General features: G+C 41.2%; 1 protein-coding gene across 3 annotated transcripts in view; it reads right to left on the bottom strand.

The window, feature by feature from the left end:
• Positions 1–3242: 3242 nt before the first annotated feature.
• Positions 3243–17542, bottom strand: part of NFU1 (NFU1 iron-sulfur cluster scaffold) — a 15708-nt gene continuing 1408 nt past the window's right edge. The window contains exons 3-10 of one of the 3 annotated variants that reach the window (XM_009327194.1): positions 15834–15940; positions 12856–12991; positions 10462–10528; positions 9497–9611; positions 8273–8336; positions 5817–5991; positions 4937–5025; positions 3243–4101 (exon numbers count right to left, since the gene is read on the bottom strand). In XM_009327194.1, the coding sequence (XP_009325469.1) occupies positions 4978–5025; positions 5817–5991; positions 8273–8336; positions 9497–9611; positions 10462–10528; positions 12856–12991; positions 15834–15927 (699 nt within the window). In that variant the 5' untranslated portion in view covers positions 15928–15940 and the 3' untranslated portion in view covers positions 3243–4101; positions 4937–4977. Of the gene's footprint in view, positions 5026–5816; positions 5992–8272; positions 8337–9496; positions 9612–10461; positions 10529–12855; positions 12992–15833; positions 15941–17288; positions 17425–17542 lie in introns of those variants that run through there. The other 2 variants (XM_009327195.1, XM_009327193.1) reach the window with 2 other exon arrangements.

The following is a 17542-nucleotide window of genomic DNA, read 5'->3' on the forward strand; positions in this document are numbered from 1 at the left end:
CGGCGGAGTGGGGGGCGGGCCTGTGCCCCCGGCCAGCTTTTCGGCCCATCTCGCAGCCCGTGAACGGCAGCAGGGGGACAACTCACGTTCGCAGCAGCCGGGAGCAATACGGACGGGATTAGCCCCAAGCCTTTCGACTGCAGTCAGCGTTTGGAGAGGCCTCAGGGACGAATCCTAAACACCCAAGGGGTTTTCCAGGCTCAGGTGGTGAATAAGCAGCAGCCAGCCACAAGGCAGTAACTCCCGTACCCCCACGACACGGCGCGCATCCTCCCCGAAATCCACGTGGCCTATCTTCTCATTCCTACTCTGACTGCTCTATAATAGCACCTATTCAGAAGCAAGATAAAGAAACCATTAAGATGAATCCGCAAAGCAAACTGGGATGGGCAGGACTGACAAAGGAGTGATACGCTTGTTCATACAGCCGGATAGCAGTTACGCTGTCTACATGTAACTGCCACGATCAAATACCGTGTGAAAAACTTATTAAAAGCCTAAGGCTACAAAAAGATAGCAATCCCTTCTTAAGAAAAATGCTGTTCGCTTCACTTTATCTCAACACTAAAATGTGAATAAAGAAAGATTTCCTTAAAAAGCCCAGAAAGCAACCAAAAATGTTAGCATACATAAAAAAAACAACCAGGACAGGGGTAGATTTTGAACTTGCTGCTACAAGAACCCAGCTGAACACAAACAGAAGCAGGAAGGTCACCGATCTAAGAAACATTAGAAGTTCGCAGCCAGCGCACACGGCCGCCTCTGTGCTTTTGCTCAGCAGCGAAGACATCACAGGAATAACCCAAGCAGTTAGTCCCAGCTCCTAGAACTGCCCTGTGTGGAGTAGGAATCTGGAATCAAGCTGCTCGGTGCTTTATTTCCCTTGTCAGTTGTGAAGGTGGAGGAGGGCCGACTTCAAATTCTGATTTTTTTTTTTCCACTTCTGCATCTTTCATTAGGAAGCTGAATGCCTTGTGGCAGTGGAAGTTGGCTTTCCCGGATGAGAAGGGAACTACTAACCCATCGCAAATGCGCACATCGGAAAGGTGATCACCAGAAAGATATGCAATATACGTTGGCGCAGAAATATTGCTCTCCTCAGCTTTGGCTACTGCTCAGACTCTCTTTGGTAGGGATCTACCAGGCACACCGGATTCATCTCCTGCTTTATTTCTATATTGTGGGTTTCTTTGCTGCCCAGCAGTAGCTCCCGGTTCGTGACTTCTTACCACTCTCTCAAGGCATTCACTACAAACCTAAAACAATATAGCACTGCCTGAAGACAAATGAAAGGATATGACCCCACTTATAATGAGGCCTGAAGCAGCACGGGCAGGCCTTACGAACACTCCCAAAATACATAGTTCATGTCAGCAGCACAGCAAATACCAAACTTTACAACTTAAACCTATACCATACTTGATGTTATAAAAACGCATCCCTCAAACCGAGGCTAATTCATCCATCCACATGGACTAATCTGGTGCAAATTCTGCAGAACTTTACACATACAGAAATTTAGTTCCATGTGTTTAGTTTTGAAGTGGCTATTTAATTTTTTCCCCATAAAAGCCAATATTTATGCCCTATGTAACTTGTTACTTTGTTCCGAGGTTTGCTGCACATACAGTACATGGTTTTACTACCACATATAGTTCATGGAGATGTAAACGTGCAACTTGCTACCAAATGGAAAAATGTGAAAACAGTTTCCCAAACTCTCACACGTGAGCCTTTTAAAATTAACAAAAGGGGTCATGGCTGGGGAAAAAAAAACCCTGCTTCCTTCTCCTCTAAGCTCAACATCCTTCACTTGCAATAGCAGTTATGGCCGAAGTCCTGAATTTTAGATAAGATTGCAAACTATCACCTCCTGGAAAAGAGTATGTTTTGCGACCCTGATACAACGCATTTGGAATATTAACATCAGGTAGCGTGAGCTATTTCCTCCTACTACTGTGTTGAAAGTACCTGCTCCAAAAATGCTGTCAGCGAAGGCTGCAGCTGTCGATTGCTTCACGCCGTACACTACAGTGTTATCAGAAGACTGCCTTATAGACAAACAGGCTAATTTCTCCTAGAAGCATGGAATGAGTCACATCCTGACAAAAAGCACATCCACCTGCGAACAGTTTCAAGACAGCAAGAGGTTAGATAGCTGTAACCAACTTTTCCTATAAGAGAGTGCTAGAACAGTGCTTAGGCAACTTGGCAATGAACGTATTTTGTGTGTTTTCTCTATCTGACATGGGTGAAAACAAAAATGGCTGAATGACAGACTGTAATTTTGCACTTATCTACGGCACAGCAAAAATACCAAAGTAGTACTTTTCTTTAAAATACTACCAGAATAATTTCAGTCATTACTATTTTAAATGTGATGACTAACTGCAATTTATAGAAAAACTTCACAGTCAAAAAAACCTCGCTGACCTGAGCGTTACGGTACAGCACAGCTTCCCAGCCCCCTAACTGAAGGGCCCTCTTTAAAAAAAGAACTGCAAGAACATCCCTTTACATACCATATGGCCGCAGAGGACGCTGGCCACCTCATTAACTCCTAAGCTAAACACTGAACAGTCATTACTATATTCCCCTGTTTGCCTCAGTGTCCGTGAATGTGAAAGGGTTTTTGGGCGAGTGGAGGAGACGGGACACCTCTCACTAACAGGGATTCTTTCCATGAACTAAGCTGTTCCAGACAGAGCTTGGAAGGTTCACACAGAAACTCCTAACGATTTGGGCTGACGATTTTACTACATTGGGCTGTCAGACTACTAGAGTTTATGGTTATTGCTAATGCTGCAAATACAGTTGGGTTTTGTTTTGCTCCCCAAGTGAGAATTGTCACTTAACCCCCTCCCTCTGCTTTCGTTTATCCAGAGTTGGAGAGCCCCCCCGTTGCTTTATGCTGTAGAAATGCAACCACTGCCCTAAAGAGCTTACTTTGTAGTGGGACAGAACAGATAAAAAGAGGATGGGACCCGAGCGTATGTGCTTCTCTCTCCATGACAGAGCTTGAGGACACACAGGATACACACTGGACATGGAATCTCTTCAGTCTCAAGATCACAAGGTGCTTAATCTTCAGCCTCAGTACATGCAGGCTTAATTTGGTCCTATTGGTACAAATCAAAACCCCATTAAAAACAAGACTGGAAATACAAAGACTGCAGCAGAACTGGATCCTTACTGTACTGGAAGAGATTAGTACTGCTTAATTGAAGATTAAAGACCACATCTTTAAGAGGTACATTTTATTTAACACACAAACCAGCTACTTTGCTGTTTAAGTTTTGGCTTATATAGTGCATTAAATTGACAAATCAGGCCTAAAAAGCTCTTTTGAGTAACCAGAAACATTACTCGCCGTTCTATGGTTTGCTGACAAAGAACAACATGGCGATAACGTTGGCACAAGTTCTCTTTTGGATAGTCTGAGCCTACCTCGAGGGGAATTTTGTCATCGATATACTTGTAAGATCAGGCACTGCGTACTTCATGACAGGGTAAAAAAAACATGGTAATTTCAAACCAATTTCCAAGTCCTGAGTGGGTAATTTAAATGACTGTAGGTTATTACTCTCCATGAAAGCTGAAGAAATATTTTGCTAGAATATTTATTTTCAAATTTCTAACAAGTAATATGAAGTTTATGGCTACTACATGCTGATCGGCATGCTATATAAAAGATTCTCCACTGACTTAATTGATCCCATTTAGGGACTCAGTGGAATTACACTGGCAAGGAGTGAAAGAGGAAAACATGCCAGAGGCTGTCAAATCCTTGCACACAGGGAATACTACTATAACCATAAGCCAAAAAATGACCGCAAACTCAGCTCGATTGTGGCAGCACAAAGAAGAAATAGTATTTCTGGTAGCAAAGCCATCTGCTAAAGCTAGGCACCAGGAAGAAATTAAGTCTTACACGCACAAGTAAACAGAAGTGCTTGCAAAGCCTGATTTACGTATTTCAATTTCAGAACAATAAATATTTCTCTTCCCATAGTCTCTAAAACTGGAACGTGTTCTGCTCTGCCACGTCTTCCCTCGCTCAGCCAGGGCAGCCAAGTTACACATACGCTGCACTCTTTGGCACTGCAGAAGGAACAAACAGGATATGGCATAGGTAAACACATTAATTTCCTTTGCTATCCTACAAATGTAATTTGTGCCCTTAAGCACTGCATGTTCATCTTGATGTTGGAGTATTATGTTGAGAAATCATCTTCTGCAAGTTTAAACAGACCACTAATGGTGGCTGAACAATTTTACTTCTAAATAAGCTAATTAGTCTCTCTACTTACTAAAGCTGATAAGGATCATCATCTAATATTTATTTTAAAAGACATTATTTTTATAACAAACAACTCACATTCTTTCTTTCTGTTGCTATTGTTTGCACAGTGGTAGTGAGCAAGTAGGTAACTTTCCACAAGTGATGACAGTATTACTTCCTCTAAAATGAACAGTTCAAGTTACAGGTTATTTTTCACACAAAAAGCTGATATGAATCAAAAGCTTTTTACGAAGACTTGATAAAATCAACATTCCTGAATTTCCCAATTATAGAGCAAGGGCAGACAGTCCTGCAATCCCCATAAGGGGATTTGGGGGAATAAATATTTAATATTTCTATTGCACAAAAAACAGTCAAGAAACTTTACTTCTGCCTTCTCTTTTTTTCAGTCTTGAATTTTTTGTACGAAAGAAGAATGGAGAGACACATCACCATTTTTCAAGCCCACCATTTCTTTCTTAAGACACAGTACAAAGTAGAACAAAAGGATTCTTTTTTGAATGCAGGGCATTTAATAAATTAGTGGACAAACTGCTTCAACTGATGACACATTTCCACAGGTGTAAGTGCAATTACTTTTCTGAAAAGAAAGGCAAATTTGGTTGTTCCTTAGCACAAAGACAGTTTACGTACGCCAAGAGGTAAATACTTATTTGGCCATAGATGATGCTAGCTCAGGTAGAATTTGCTTCTTTCTCCACGTCATCATCGTCGTCAACAACCTGAAATCAAATCCGGAAGTAGCTTAGGCAAACAGTTTAAACCCTCAGTCCCGTAGGATTGCATAGAGAATTTATTACATTGAATCCTTGCTGGACCCAAGGAGAACAGCAGTTATTCCACACCACTGAATGACAATGGTCACATGAAGAAGGTAAGAAAAACTTGCAATCAAAAATGCCAGGAGGAAGTGTGACTGAAATAATAGGAGCTGGTCAAGTTATTACAAAGGCCACTAGAACAATCACTACAGCGTATCAGGTTTTTAATGAGAAAGCAAAAGAATCTGCATTTTAGGGGACAAAAGCTTGTCCCTTATTATCACACAAAGTCACCAAAGCACAAAGGTAACAATCACTGGCAAACACAGAGTGTCCAGTTCTGGGCTCCTCAGTAGAAGAGGGATGTTGGCATATTGGAGAGAGTCCAACGAGGAATCACCTCCCTCAACCTGCTGGCAACACTCCCCTTAATACAGCCCAGGATATCGTCAACCACCTTGCCATAAAGGCACGTTGCTGGCTCAAGTTCAACTTGGCACGCACCCACCAGGACCCCAGGTCCTTTTCTGCAAAGCTGCTTTCCAGCCAGGCAGTCCCCAGCGTATTTTGGTGCATGGGGTTGTACAGGACTTTGCAGAGTTCTGGATCTTTTGCTAAGATACAGCTTCTGACTCGGAAAAACTCCATCTATCTAGCCTGTACTTTTGCTCCAACTGCCAATCTGCCCACGCTAGAAAGGGACAAAGACCTTCTCTTCCATTTAAAACAGCTATTATCTCTCACCAACCCACCTGTTCCACGCCTTCCACTTCAGGGATGTAGAATTGGAGCATGTTCTGTATCCCATTCTTCAGGGTGATGATGGAACTGGGACAGCTGGTGCACGAACCCTGCAACTTCAGCTGCACAATCCCATCCTCAAAGCCTTTATAAATAACATCACCACCATCTTCTTGCACTGTGGGCCTGATGGAACACGATACTCAATGTAAAGCAAGTATAGCTGAAACACGTTGCCTTCCAGAAATCATTAGTAAAGCTCAATTTAATAGACACAAAGAAAAAAAAATTCCCTACAACCACCTGGTTCAAATTTCCAACAACTCATCCTTTGCTGGACCCTCTCACATTGATGGCTACTGTTTTTCCATAGGACGTTAAGCAAAACATATTTGCAACGAATGCAGCAGCATACGAAGGAATCACTGAAATTCTAGGGGCGAGGGTAAGCACCTTAGAGTAGAGCTTGATTCAGCCTGCAAAGACATACTGGTTTGCTTTGAGGCCCTCTCCACGTGTAACGGTGATTGCCTCAGTTACGTGCCAAATATAATAGGTGTGTGTCCCACCACACGATGCATGTGCATCTGTTACCTGACTAGGGACAGTGATAAGAAGTCCTTAAATGCTTCCATAAATAAATACACAGTTCCCCATAGTTTGCACAGGACAGAAAAAAGCTCCAACTATATAAAAGCTTAATCCTGCTAACGGGTGAAGAAACTAGCATCTGATAAGATCACACCCCAGTACTATTAGCATTTCTGCAGCCTGGTCTCCTTTTGCAAGCAGCAAATGCCCAGCATTGTAACTGCATCCCCATAGCAACATTTTTCCAGACCAAGCGAAAACCACCAAGTTACTCTAACAGAAGCTCTTTATACTGATTTCCAAAATAACTCTTTTGAGAGCTACACCCCTAAGAGAATGATCTATGAATCTGACACATTTATTAACAACTCACCATAGCAAATTATCTCCATTCCAGAAAGCCAAAGAACAAGACTAAAAATTCCGTTTTTCTTAGTTGAAATTAACTTTTTTAACACACTACAGGACCTTTCAGATCTACATTCCCTCCATCCTGCACCTCCTGACAACTTCTTTGCACATATTTTTAGTCGACTAAACAATAAATGCTCTGTATGTACCACTGGTTTATATATAGCTTCTGTAAACTATCCTGCCATGAAATGAAGTAAGATACACACTACTGCTAATATTCTCACCAACAGCTTCTCGGTCCACCGAGGGGTACAGGGGGAAGGAAATGAAAGAAGGAAAAAGGTGGGGAAAACCAGAAATTTGGGCAGAAATTCTGTGACCGTTACGAAAGGCCACTGGGAAATCAAGGACTAACATACCACAGGGAGCTTAAACAACCACATAGCCAGCAAGAGCAGGGCCTCCTGAATGTTGCTTTCTGTCACGGCTTTATACAACAGTATACTTGGGTTACACATTTCAATGCCTAGTACATATGTTGGGAAAAACGTTCCAGCCTATTTCTGCTTTTCTCCCTCTTTCCTTTCAGGAAAATAAACCAGTACCATGTGTCAGCTGTGAGATAACCAAAACGGTATTTTTAAATATCACTTTTAAAAGGCAGCATCTAAAAAAATGAAATAAAAAAGCCCAAGTTCATCATAACTTCTGGAAAAATTACACTGAATTCCATTATTTTGACCCACATACAAGTTTCTGGTTCCTGTAATTTGTGAGCTGGAGAAGATGTCACCATCAGGTATCACAGCTTCAGAAACACATCAGACATTTTCCCCTGCGTCTAAAATGTCAAGTTGCTTATTCCTTTCAGTTCACTTTGGAAGGCAATTAATGAGCGTAAAGATATACTTCAGGTAAACAACATGATCCATAGCCACTCTTGAGACTTCATTAGTTACCACCAGTTTCTAAATTCAAGCTGTGTTAAAATACCAATAAAATTGCAACAGAATGCAAGGACAAAATCCACTGAAGCCCAGACAGCAAAGGAAACCCACTAGTAAATTTTCCTTTACAGTACGATACAAGAGTATGAACTACTTCAGAATATTTGGAAGAGAAGGACAATTACAATTAAGACAGAGATTAATAGAACAGAGGAAAAAAAAAAGTTACTTTAAAAGCAAAGACTGTGTTGTTTTCGCTATTTAAAAATAGCCAGGTTAAACTCAATGGACCTGCTTAAATGCATTGTGGAGGGTAAGACCATACAGTGGTCTAAAATCAGTCAGCAATAAGGACTCTGTTCAGCACACAGTTTGCTTAAACAGGAAAACTAGATAGAAATTTTTCAATTAGAGGAAACCGCATTCTCAGCTCTGGCCAGTTTTGCACTTTAAACCCCCACACTAGATATTGAACCATGAAATCACACATACCCAGAGAAAAATGCACTGTTCCCTAAATAAATCCAAACCCCAAGACTAACTCAATTCGTCTAGCAGTAACGTTCCTGGTTTACCTTATTCTTGTATCCAGCAGTTCTTTAATCATCAGTACAACTTCATCATCATCTTCTGATGCAGCTTGGGAAAAGAAAAATGTGCAAATCAGAACCTGGAGAGAATTCCGATATGATTACTAACGCTGTATATCCATAATGGCAGAATGAAATAGCATAAAAACATTGCTGAGATGACTGAAACCAAAAGGCAGAAGTCTTAATTCAGAGTAAGTATCTTTTTCTGCATTATCCTTATTTACATCCCAGGCTTTCACCGACAAAAACCAGTATTGGTCTTTTCAACAGGCAAAGGCCTTAACAGACAATAGTAGTGCCACCTTTTAAAGGAAGCAACAACTAACATTCAATAAGGATGCATGGGTTAAGGCAGGGTCCTCAGAAGGAAAGTTGCAGCAACCTAAAAAATTCAGCAGCAGCAGAATTATGAATGCGTCTGCGTTTAGCAGCTCTGGATGCAATTTTAAGCTCAGTGTTAGTCTTGCAGAAGCATTTTTAAAGACAACTTTTTCAAATAAAATAAAGTCTATGTTAATATTGAAATTAAATCCAGACATAACGGAGCAGAGAGGAATTCAATAGTCATAATCTTCCTTAAAACACTGGAAAAATTATTTAAGTTGGTAAGTTGCAAATGAGAAAATGAAAGGCAAAATACTGCCCTTGAGTTAAATTATAAGTTAGTCTCAGCTACTTTCTATTACAGTTTGGAAAAGACTTCTTACTATTTCTTGTTCATTTAAGACCATAAACCTATCATTAAGACACACACATTAAGCCTGGGCACACTTTTTTGATTTAAGAAAGGAAATAAAACCCTTTGTAGGTAGGTGCCCATACAAAAAGGATATGCAGCAACACCTTACAGCTTTCTAAACACAGCCTCAGTACTTGCAAAAATGTTTCACACACACAAAGCGTAACAGAACGTGGTCCACACTGCCAAAACACACAGTTCAGCATAGCTCCTGTGAAGATATACTCATACTGCAGCAGATGAGAACCAGGCTTCATATTCATGGGTAAGCAACTCCTTTAGACAGTGCAGCATTGCTTCCACTAGAACGTACGTGTTCTGCAAATCCTCTCCTGTGTTAATTTTAGCAGTTTTCACTTTAAATTCTCTTGCATGTTTTTCTGAGGGACAAGCGGAGGCTGTTCTGGAGGTCACAAAAACTAAACCCAAATGCAGATACTGGCCTCTTCCTGAAGAGTTTGATTTACCTGTATCAGTCCTAGGTGCCTCTTCAGTAACTACAGGTAAGCCAGAGGCAAAGAAATCCATTATAGTTGCATAAATATCTGGTTTCAGTAAGTTCCAATCCAGGTCTTCACTCTCCTATGAGAATCAGAAAAAAAAAAAAAAAAGAATAAAAATAGAGTATCTGCCTCCTAATAATAATAATTTGTTACGCAGAGATTCTTCTTACGTTAAAAATATAATGGGCTCTCATGTTTGATGCATGGATTTGATTTCATAGTTTTGTCAAGTTCAGCTTTACCAAAAAAGTTCAGTAAGACTCAATTTATAATAGTCAACAGAAAGGTTTCGTTGTTTGTAAGCCAAGTGCTATTAAAATATTAACTAAAAAGAGGTGAAAAATAAAGTCTCCTAAATACATTATTTGACACGTATTTTTACCAAACTGTTTCAGGGACTCAAGCTTGTTTGGCTCCATTTAATTTTGAGCCAAATTACCATTCACTGAATTGCCCTGTGCTCTTCACACAATAAGAGCATAACTGCACAGTTACTATGCAACACCTTATCTCTGCTGACACATGAGCTCCACACCTTGGGTAAACACAACGCTGCCTGCAGTGTGCTCCATCCCAATCACACAATCATCTCCTTTGGAAGCATTCCCTGGAAGTCATCTAGCCCCGATTCCTGTTCGAAGCAGAGCCAACTTCCAAGCTGACCACGGTGCACAGGGCCTCGTCCAGTCCAACACTGACCGCTTCCAAGATCAAAGAATCTACAGATTCTCTGGCCAACCTATTCCAGTGCCTACCCACACATTGTGATTTTTTTTTCCTTTATATTAAAGACAATTCCCTTTATGCCACTTGTGAACATCGCCTCTGGTACTTTCACTATGCATGTCCAGGAGTCTGACCGGATCTTCTCTATGGCCGTCTATATCTCAGCTCATCTTTTAGTACATTTGAATCTCTGTTCTGCTTACCTTGGTGATTGTGATGAAGTCTGGTCCAAAGAAAATACTTTTAACTCCTTCAATTTTGAATAACTGCCTGTTAAGAAAACAAAAAAACCAAAGATGCACACACCTTTCAGGCAAACTCCTAAAGATTTATTTAAGCTGTCACAGAAAAAAAGTTCTAGAATACATTTCTAGACAAAAACAAGCACTAAAACCAGACCCATTAAGAGAAACTCGCAGTTACTTCACCTACAGCTTAGTAAGAGCCAGGAGATCCTGCTGTGAAGCAGTGTACATAGTAAAAATGAACACATCTTACAGGACTTTCCCACAAGATGTGTGAAAGAGTTACTCTCTCCCCAGTTCTTCTTTGGAGGCAAAATGATATTCTGTATATAAAACCATATTTGATCAGCATCAAAACCGGTAGGTACCTATTGTTTCAGGTAGGACTAGTGCAAATACAAGGAACATTCCTGAAATTAAAGCAAGTTATTTAAAGTAGTTGAGCTCAATAAAAACTGCCTTCAATTCTGTTGCCATTAAATAAAAGGATTAGTGCCAAGCAGTCCACGAGGCTTTAACATACCAACTCACTTTCTGAGCAATCTTCAATATTTTAGTCATTTGTATGGCACATGAAAAATTTGAAGATTTAGTAAAGGCTTAAGTTTCATACTAAATTGCTTGCGATGGCCCCATACAGCACCCAACAATCAGGTGGTAAATTAGCACACACCAAAGCAATGCAAGAACTTAGCTGATAGGAAAGAGCACATTTTTGACAATATTTTAAGTACAAAACGCAGAATGAGAATGTAAAGACCAATTTCCACAAATGGTTAAATAAAACCCAACAAATTCATCTACAGAATAAATAAATGATGCTACACCTGAAAAGAAGAGTAAAAAAAAACAAACCTAAAAAAATCAATAAAAGTAGGAAGCACACGGTCTGGGAGAACCCCTCTTCCCTCCATGGCTTTATGCCATGGTACTCTGCCAAGCAGATCCCCAGCAGAAGAGGCCAAAGTCTGCTCTCCCGAAGTGCAGGGTAGTGAGCTTGCTGTACGCCCTCCTCGGTGCCTTAAGGATCTTGAACTCCACCATTTCATGGTCGCTGCAGCCCAGGCTGCCCTTGAGCTTCGCATTCCCCACCAGCCCCTCCTTGTTGGTGAAAACAAGGTCCAGCATAGCTCCTCCCCTCATTGGCTCCTCTATCACTTGGAAAAAGAAGTTATTATCGACGCATTCCAGGAACCTCCCAGATTGCTTATACCCTGCTGTGTTGTCCCTCCAACAGATATCGGGGAGGTTGAAGTCTCCCATGAGGACCAGGGCTTGTGGGCCTGAGGCTGCTCCTATCTGTCTATAGAGGGCCTCATCCGCTTGATCTTCCTGGTCGGGTGGCCTGTAGCAGACCCCCACTGTAATGTCACCTGTCCCTGCCCTCCCTTTAATCCTGACCCATAAGCTCTCGGTCAGCTCCTCATCCATCCCCAGGTGGAGCTCCATGCACTCCAGCTGGTCATTGACATAAAGGATGACACCCCCTCCTCATCTCCCCTGCCTGTCCTTCCTAAAGAGCCTGTATCCCTCCATCCCAACACTCCAATCATAGGAGCCATCCCACCACGTCTCCGTGATGCCAATAAGGTCGTAGCCCTGCAGGTGTGCGCACGTCTCTAACTCCTGTTTATTCCCCATGCTACGTGCATTTGCGCAGAGGCATTGAAGTTGGGCCCCCGATGAAGCTGTCTCACTGGCTGGAGTTCCTTTGTGCTGCTCTTCAGGCGCTCTCCTGCTGACCTGTGATCCTTCTCCAGGCTCTGGGCATCTAGTGCTGGCCCTGGCATCAAACTGGTAGGAGTGGGATGAATTGAGGTTCCCCTAACCCGGCAACTTTAGTTTAAAGCCCTCTTCACCAGCTTGGCAAGCCTATGACCAAAGATGCTCTTCCCCTTCTCTGACAGATGGACCCCATCAGCTATTTACTTGCTTATGCTGTATTTCCAATTCTGAAAAGTTGCATGATTTCCAAGTAACTACTCGAATTAAGAGTGTTCTGATGGGAATGATTTTGCAAAATCAGGGCCAGAGGTCCCACCGGTGATGCAGCCACTGTTCAAGAATACTGATTTATAATACCACTCAATCCAGTTGCATAAACTAGACCATGATGCATTCTGCTATGATACAGCCGTGGGGAGTACAGACACACAGAAAGACTACTTTAGTAACGACAATCTTCCCAGCTTTAATTTTATGCACAAGTAAAGCGGCATTAAAAACTTAAATCTAAGCAAGCTGCTCCTGCGTATAAGGAGGAGCAGAATGATCAGAAGCTGCGCTTAAAAACATCAGTTGTAGACAGCCCATACTGGTCCCCCAAACAAATTATGATGTGTTTAATAATACCTTGCTAAAGGTGAGCAAAATGCTGCAGCTGGTGTGGAAAACTCCATAGTCCTCGACTCCAGAACTTCCTTCCCTGGAATAAACTTCAAACTATTTGGATTTGGTGTGTCCTGAGTTTGAATAAACATGCCTCTTACTGGAAATTAAAAAAAAAAGAAGAAGAAAAATAATGTAATCAAACCTAAGTAGCTTAAATGAAAGTCAAGGATCCTGATTACTTAGCAAGCCAAGACCAGGGTGATCGCTGTGCTACAGCAAACCGCAGCCTGTGCAGCGATGATACTTTAAAAACACAATACAATGGGTTCCGTGAAAGCCTCCAGACTGACATGAAGACTGATAAACACAGGCATGTTATCTCACAGGGAACAAGATGATAAATGGAACCTTGTCTTCGCTTCTTTTGCTACCTTTTATTTACTAAAAAGCATCCTGCTGCAACAGTATCGAACTGCATGAGGCCAGTACCATCCTCGCTTTCTACTGAAGGCCAAGAGATGCAACCTTCATTTCTCTGTTGTGTTTAGGGGTTTTTTTATTTTATGATCCTCAAATGCTGTCAAGTCCCTCTTCCAGCATTGTCACTTCCTGTTCAAAGCATACTCAGTTTTACTAACCCCCTCTTCAAGATACACATGATTTATGGGGTTTGGTTTTTATTTCATTTGTCAGCACTATAAAAAAAAAAAACAACCAAGCATAACAACAGTTACAGTGAGCCACACCCTGCTTATAATATTTTCCACAGAGTGAAAAATTACTGTAAGCTATCACTTATCCTCCAGAAATTGAACTGACAATCAAACAATTCAGAGTAAAATTATTTACAATTCACTGGTAAAGATGTTTAAAAGATAAATTTTTACTGAAGTTCCTTTTGCGGCGTGGGTCTTTCTTTCACTAGAAGAGTGTAAAAAAACCTGCTCTTGACTAAAATTTAATACTTTGCATTTAATGGTGTACATTTAGTAGTGTATTTTCCTGTAGACACATCCACGCAGCACATGCCTGATGTCCCACTGAAGCTGAACATCAGTTAGGGACAGTTTCCCGTGTTCTACTTCTCTTTCTAGTTCTCCTCCTTTCTAACTCTCCCTGCACATCAAGTAACAGAATGATATACGAACATTCAGGAAAGAAAAAATGCATTTTAAAAACAAAAATCTCTAGGACCTAATATTCATAAATAAATTATACTTGAGAAACAAGCTCACATAACTTCAAAACATAGGCAATAGAGGGATTTAAAGCAGCAAAAAGAGCTGGCATTTTCATTTTTGTAAATTGCCATTTTGCCCATGACTCCCTAGTATTAGATGACAAATCACGCTATTTATAAATTGCCAAATTGTTACTGCATGTGTCTGTCATGGTAACAACCCATTTGCCTTGAACACACACAATGGCAAAGTACGCACACACTACATTTTCTTTTTTTTTTTTTTTAAAGGAAAAAAGACTTAGCACAGAAGTAGTTTTAACGTGAAAAGAATAATCCCGATAGAGCAAGCAACTAGTCAGCTTTATCCATGGGGATGGAAGAACTACTCATCTTCCAGATCCAGCTGGCACCCAAAATCACATCCAGCATAATGGTGTAGTTTACAAATAACCAACAACAGGGGATTTGGATGGCATAAATGGAGTCCACTCTGCCCATTTTTTGAAAGCAATGTAGCTATCATACATTGTTCATCTAGCACCTCTAACACCCTAAACCACAAAAGGCTGTGTCAGCTCTCAGGAAAGGCATCCATGTGGGTAGCCGCTGTATTTTAAAAGTGTCTTCTGCAGCTGAAGATCTGCCTTCCTAAGACCAGGTTTTCCAACCATTAATCAACCTGGAAGAGTTCTTTGCACAGCTGTGAATAACCCCTTTGGAATTTATTATTCAGTAGTCGGTAACTGCCTGTATTTACATCAAACACCTGTATCGTTCCTTTCAACCTTCTGCGGAACGCTGTGAATACCTGCTTATTATTCTGTTCCACCACCTGCTCAAGGTAAGAGGAAGATACCAAATAGAGGCCAACTTTAGTAGGACACTTGCAGAAGCAGGTAAAATACTAAGTCTACTCGTCAGAGTCTGCCTGTTGATTAGAACTGAAACAGAAAAAATGGTGCTGGACCAGATAAGATTGGACTTCTCTGAAATCAAAATTAAAAAGAAACTTCTGCCTGAGCAGACTAATTTAAATAAGATTTCTATTTGTGACTAATTCCATGCAACAGCACCTGCAGAACTTTTTTTGTCTTAGACTCTTTCTACTACAGCATTGGAGAGCAGTTGCTAAATCCTTCGGGCAGGTGCAAAAGCACAATGTTTTTCTGTGGTGCAAGTTTCACAGCTTTTTTTTTTTTTCCTTTTTTTCTTCTTTTCTGAGCATTAAAATCTACCAGAAAAATGGTAGGTACAACAAACTCAATCTTAAACATTGCTTTTTCAGGGTAATACCAAGCTGCAGATAATATTAATGGAGAATGCCATTAATGCGCCATACATGAATGCGTGTTCAAGAGGGGGAAAATTAGAAGAAAGAAAATATTGCAGCTCTAAGAATGAAAGGCTTCACTTTCATCCTTGCTAGGTTCTATCCTGATGGCCTGCAATTTTATCTGGCAGAGCTCAGCAGCTGAAGCAGGACAGAAGGCAACATGAAGTCTTTCACAAGAGATATATTTACACTAAGATAGAAGTTAAATTAAGAAGTGCAGCAAAGCCCAAGTAATATTTTGCACCAACAAAGCCCCCTGTAAGTCTTGGCAGCTGAATGACATAGGAAAACCATGTATAATCAAGCACACCGTGAGCCATCCACATCATCTCCCCAAGCTCCAAATGCACTAGCACTTCATTAAAAACCACCTAGGAAATGTTATCACACTCAGATTTCAAAACAAATACTAGGCTTTCATTATTACCACAAAACATAAAACCTCACAATGCACTCATCTATTTATTTTTAGCTAGTATTTACCTGCATTATGCCATACTGCAGATGGAAGAAATGGTTTCTTTGGTGCAAGGTGGTGGAAAGACTGTTGAGTTGTCAAATTATGATCTTTTAACATCGTACGACAGAACCTAGAGAAAAATAATTTTACTAACAATTTGCAAATTACAAGTTTGCACTCCCGCACTTCTCCACAGAAAAGAGTATTTCACACGCTTCTAGCAACGCCAGAACTCAGCAAGACACTCACCTACCTTAAACCTCTCAGGTGATGTAGCAAGCTCGCAGGCTAGATTACAAAACATCCCTTACTTTTTCCCCTTTTCAGTGCTCCCTCTCTCTCATAACAAAACAGACATACCTCTCCAATTTTAGCCACCTAAAAAATTAATCTAGACTCCTTCACGGTCACTAAAGACAGGCAAATCACCTTACTTACCTGTAACAGAAGAGGATAAATCACCCTAGCGGAGCTTTTTGTCTTCCTTTTGACAGCACTTGGAAATCTAGCTTGGACTAAATACCTAATTTTCAGAAGATTACAGACAGCTGAGATGAATCCAACCCCAAGCACCTGAGGCTAAATCAGGGGCAGAATTTACTCCTATACTCTGCAGGTTTAGCTGGTCAAACATATGGCTCTCCTATATGACTCTTGGAAGATACAAGACAGGCTAAAAAGGTAATGCAACAACTACTTACACAAACAATTCTCATAAGAAAAAAATACCAGGACAACATTTGGATAAAAGATTAAAACTCTACTAGCTACACGTACCAAGCCATACCTCACCCCTGTCCACCTCTACATATTTCCTCCCTTTGGGTAATAAAGAAATTTAGTATATTCCAGTATAAGTACTGTTCTAGAATGAAACCAGACCAGTTAAAAAGAGGCCCTGCTCCATACTGGCCACATTAACTCGCACTAGCAGTCAAAATAGGGGTGGTGTCATCTGCTCAGATGAAGTTAAGAGCGGGGGAAAGCAGAGAGGAAAAAAGAAAAAAACAGTAAGAGAAAAAGCAAGGCGGAGCGATGGAGTAACAGGCCTAACTTTCAAATGTGTAAATACGTGCTTGCACATCCAATTTCCGTACCTGCATGCACAGCCAACAGCATGCAGGTATTCCAGAGCAAAGTAAAAATCGGAAAACGTAACTAAAACCCACCTCATGTCACAGACAACATGGAAAAATATTACATACAGAGGATTAATTATTATCTGGTTTCCCTCCTCCTTATCAAGTACAGAGGGGAGAAAGCAGGTAAACTAAATAAACTACAGCTGCAGGGGCTGTTTCTGAGAGGAGGCTGATTATCGCAGGGGGTCATAAATCAGAACCACAGGCACTACACCTAGGCCCACGTTCCTCAAACATGGGAGCAGGAGAAAAGCTCTGCCTCATGAAACGGACCTCCCCGCTGCAAGCAAGGGAGACACGAACACAGAAAAGGTCTAAATCATGTTATTTGCTTACTTTAGTGGTCTCGATAGCAGGTACAGAGACCACAACGGGACGCGTGAGGAAAATCCCCCCAAGAGAAAAGTTCTCCTTTCTCCCTTTAGCTTTGGGGAATAAAGGTTATAGTCCACGGCTCGGGGCAGGAGGTGCGCCCATCACCACATGGCCCTTTGAATTTCCCCTTATTGCAGTTTTTAGCAACTACAGGGTGGAAATTTCCGTTATTGCTTGGCCCTGAGGATCCACGTGTGGGGGAGTTAACTGCCCCT

Source organism: Pygoscelis adeliae, unplaced genomic scaffold (assembly GCF_000699105.1).
Source record: "Pygoscelis adeliae isolate BGI_AS28 unplaced genomic scaffold, ASM69910v1 Scaffold187, whole genome shotgun sequence".
Lineage (NCBI taxonomy): Eukaryota > Metazoa > Chordata > Aves > Sphenisciformes > Spheniscidae > Pygoscelis > Pygoscelis adeliae.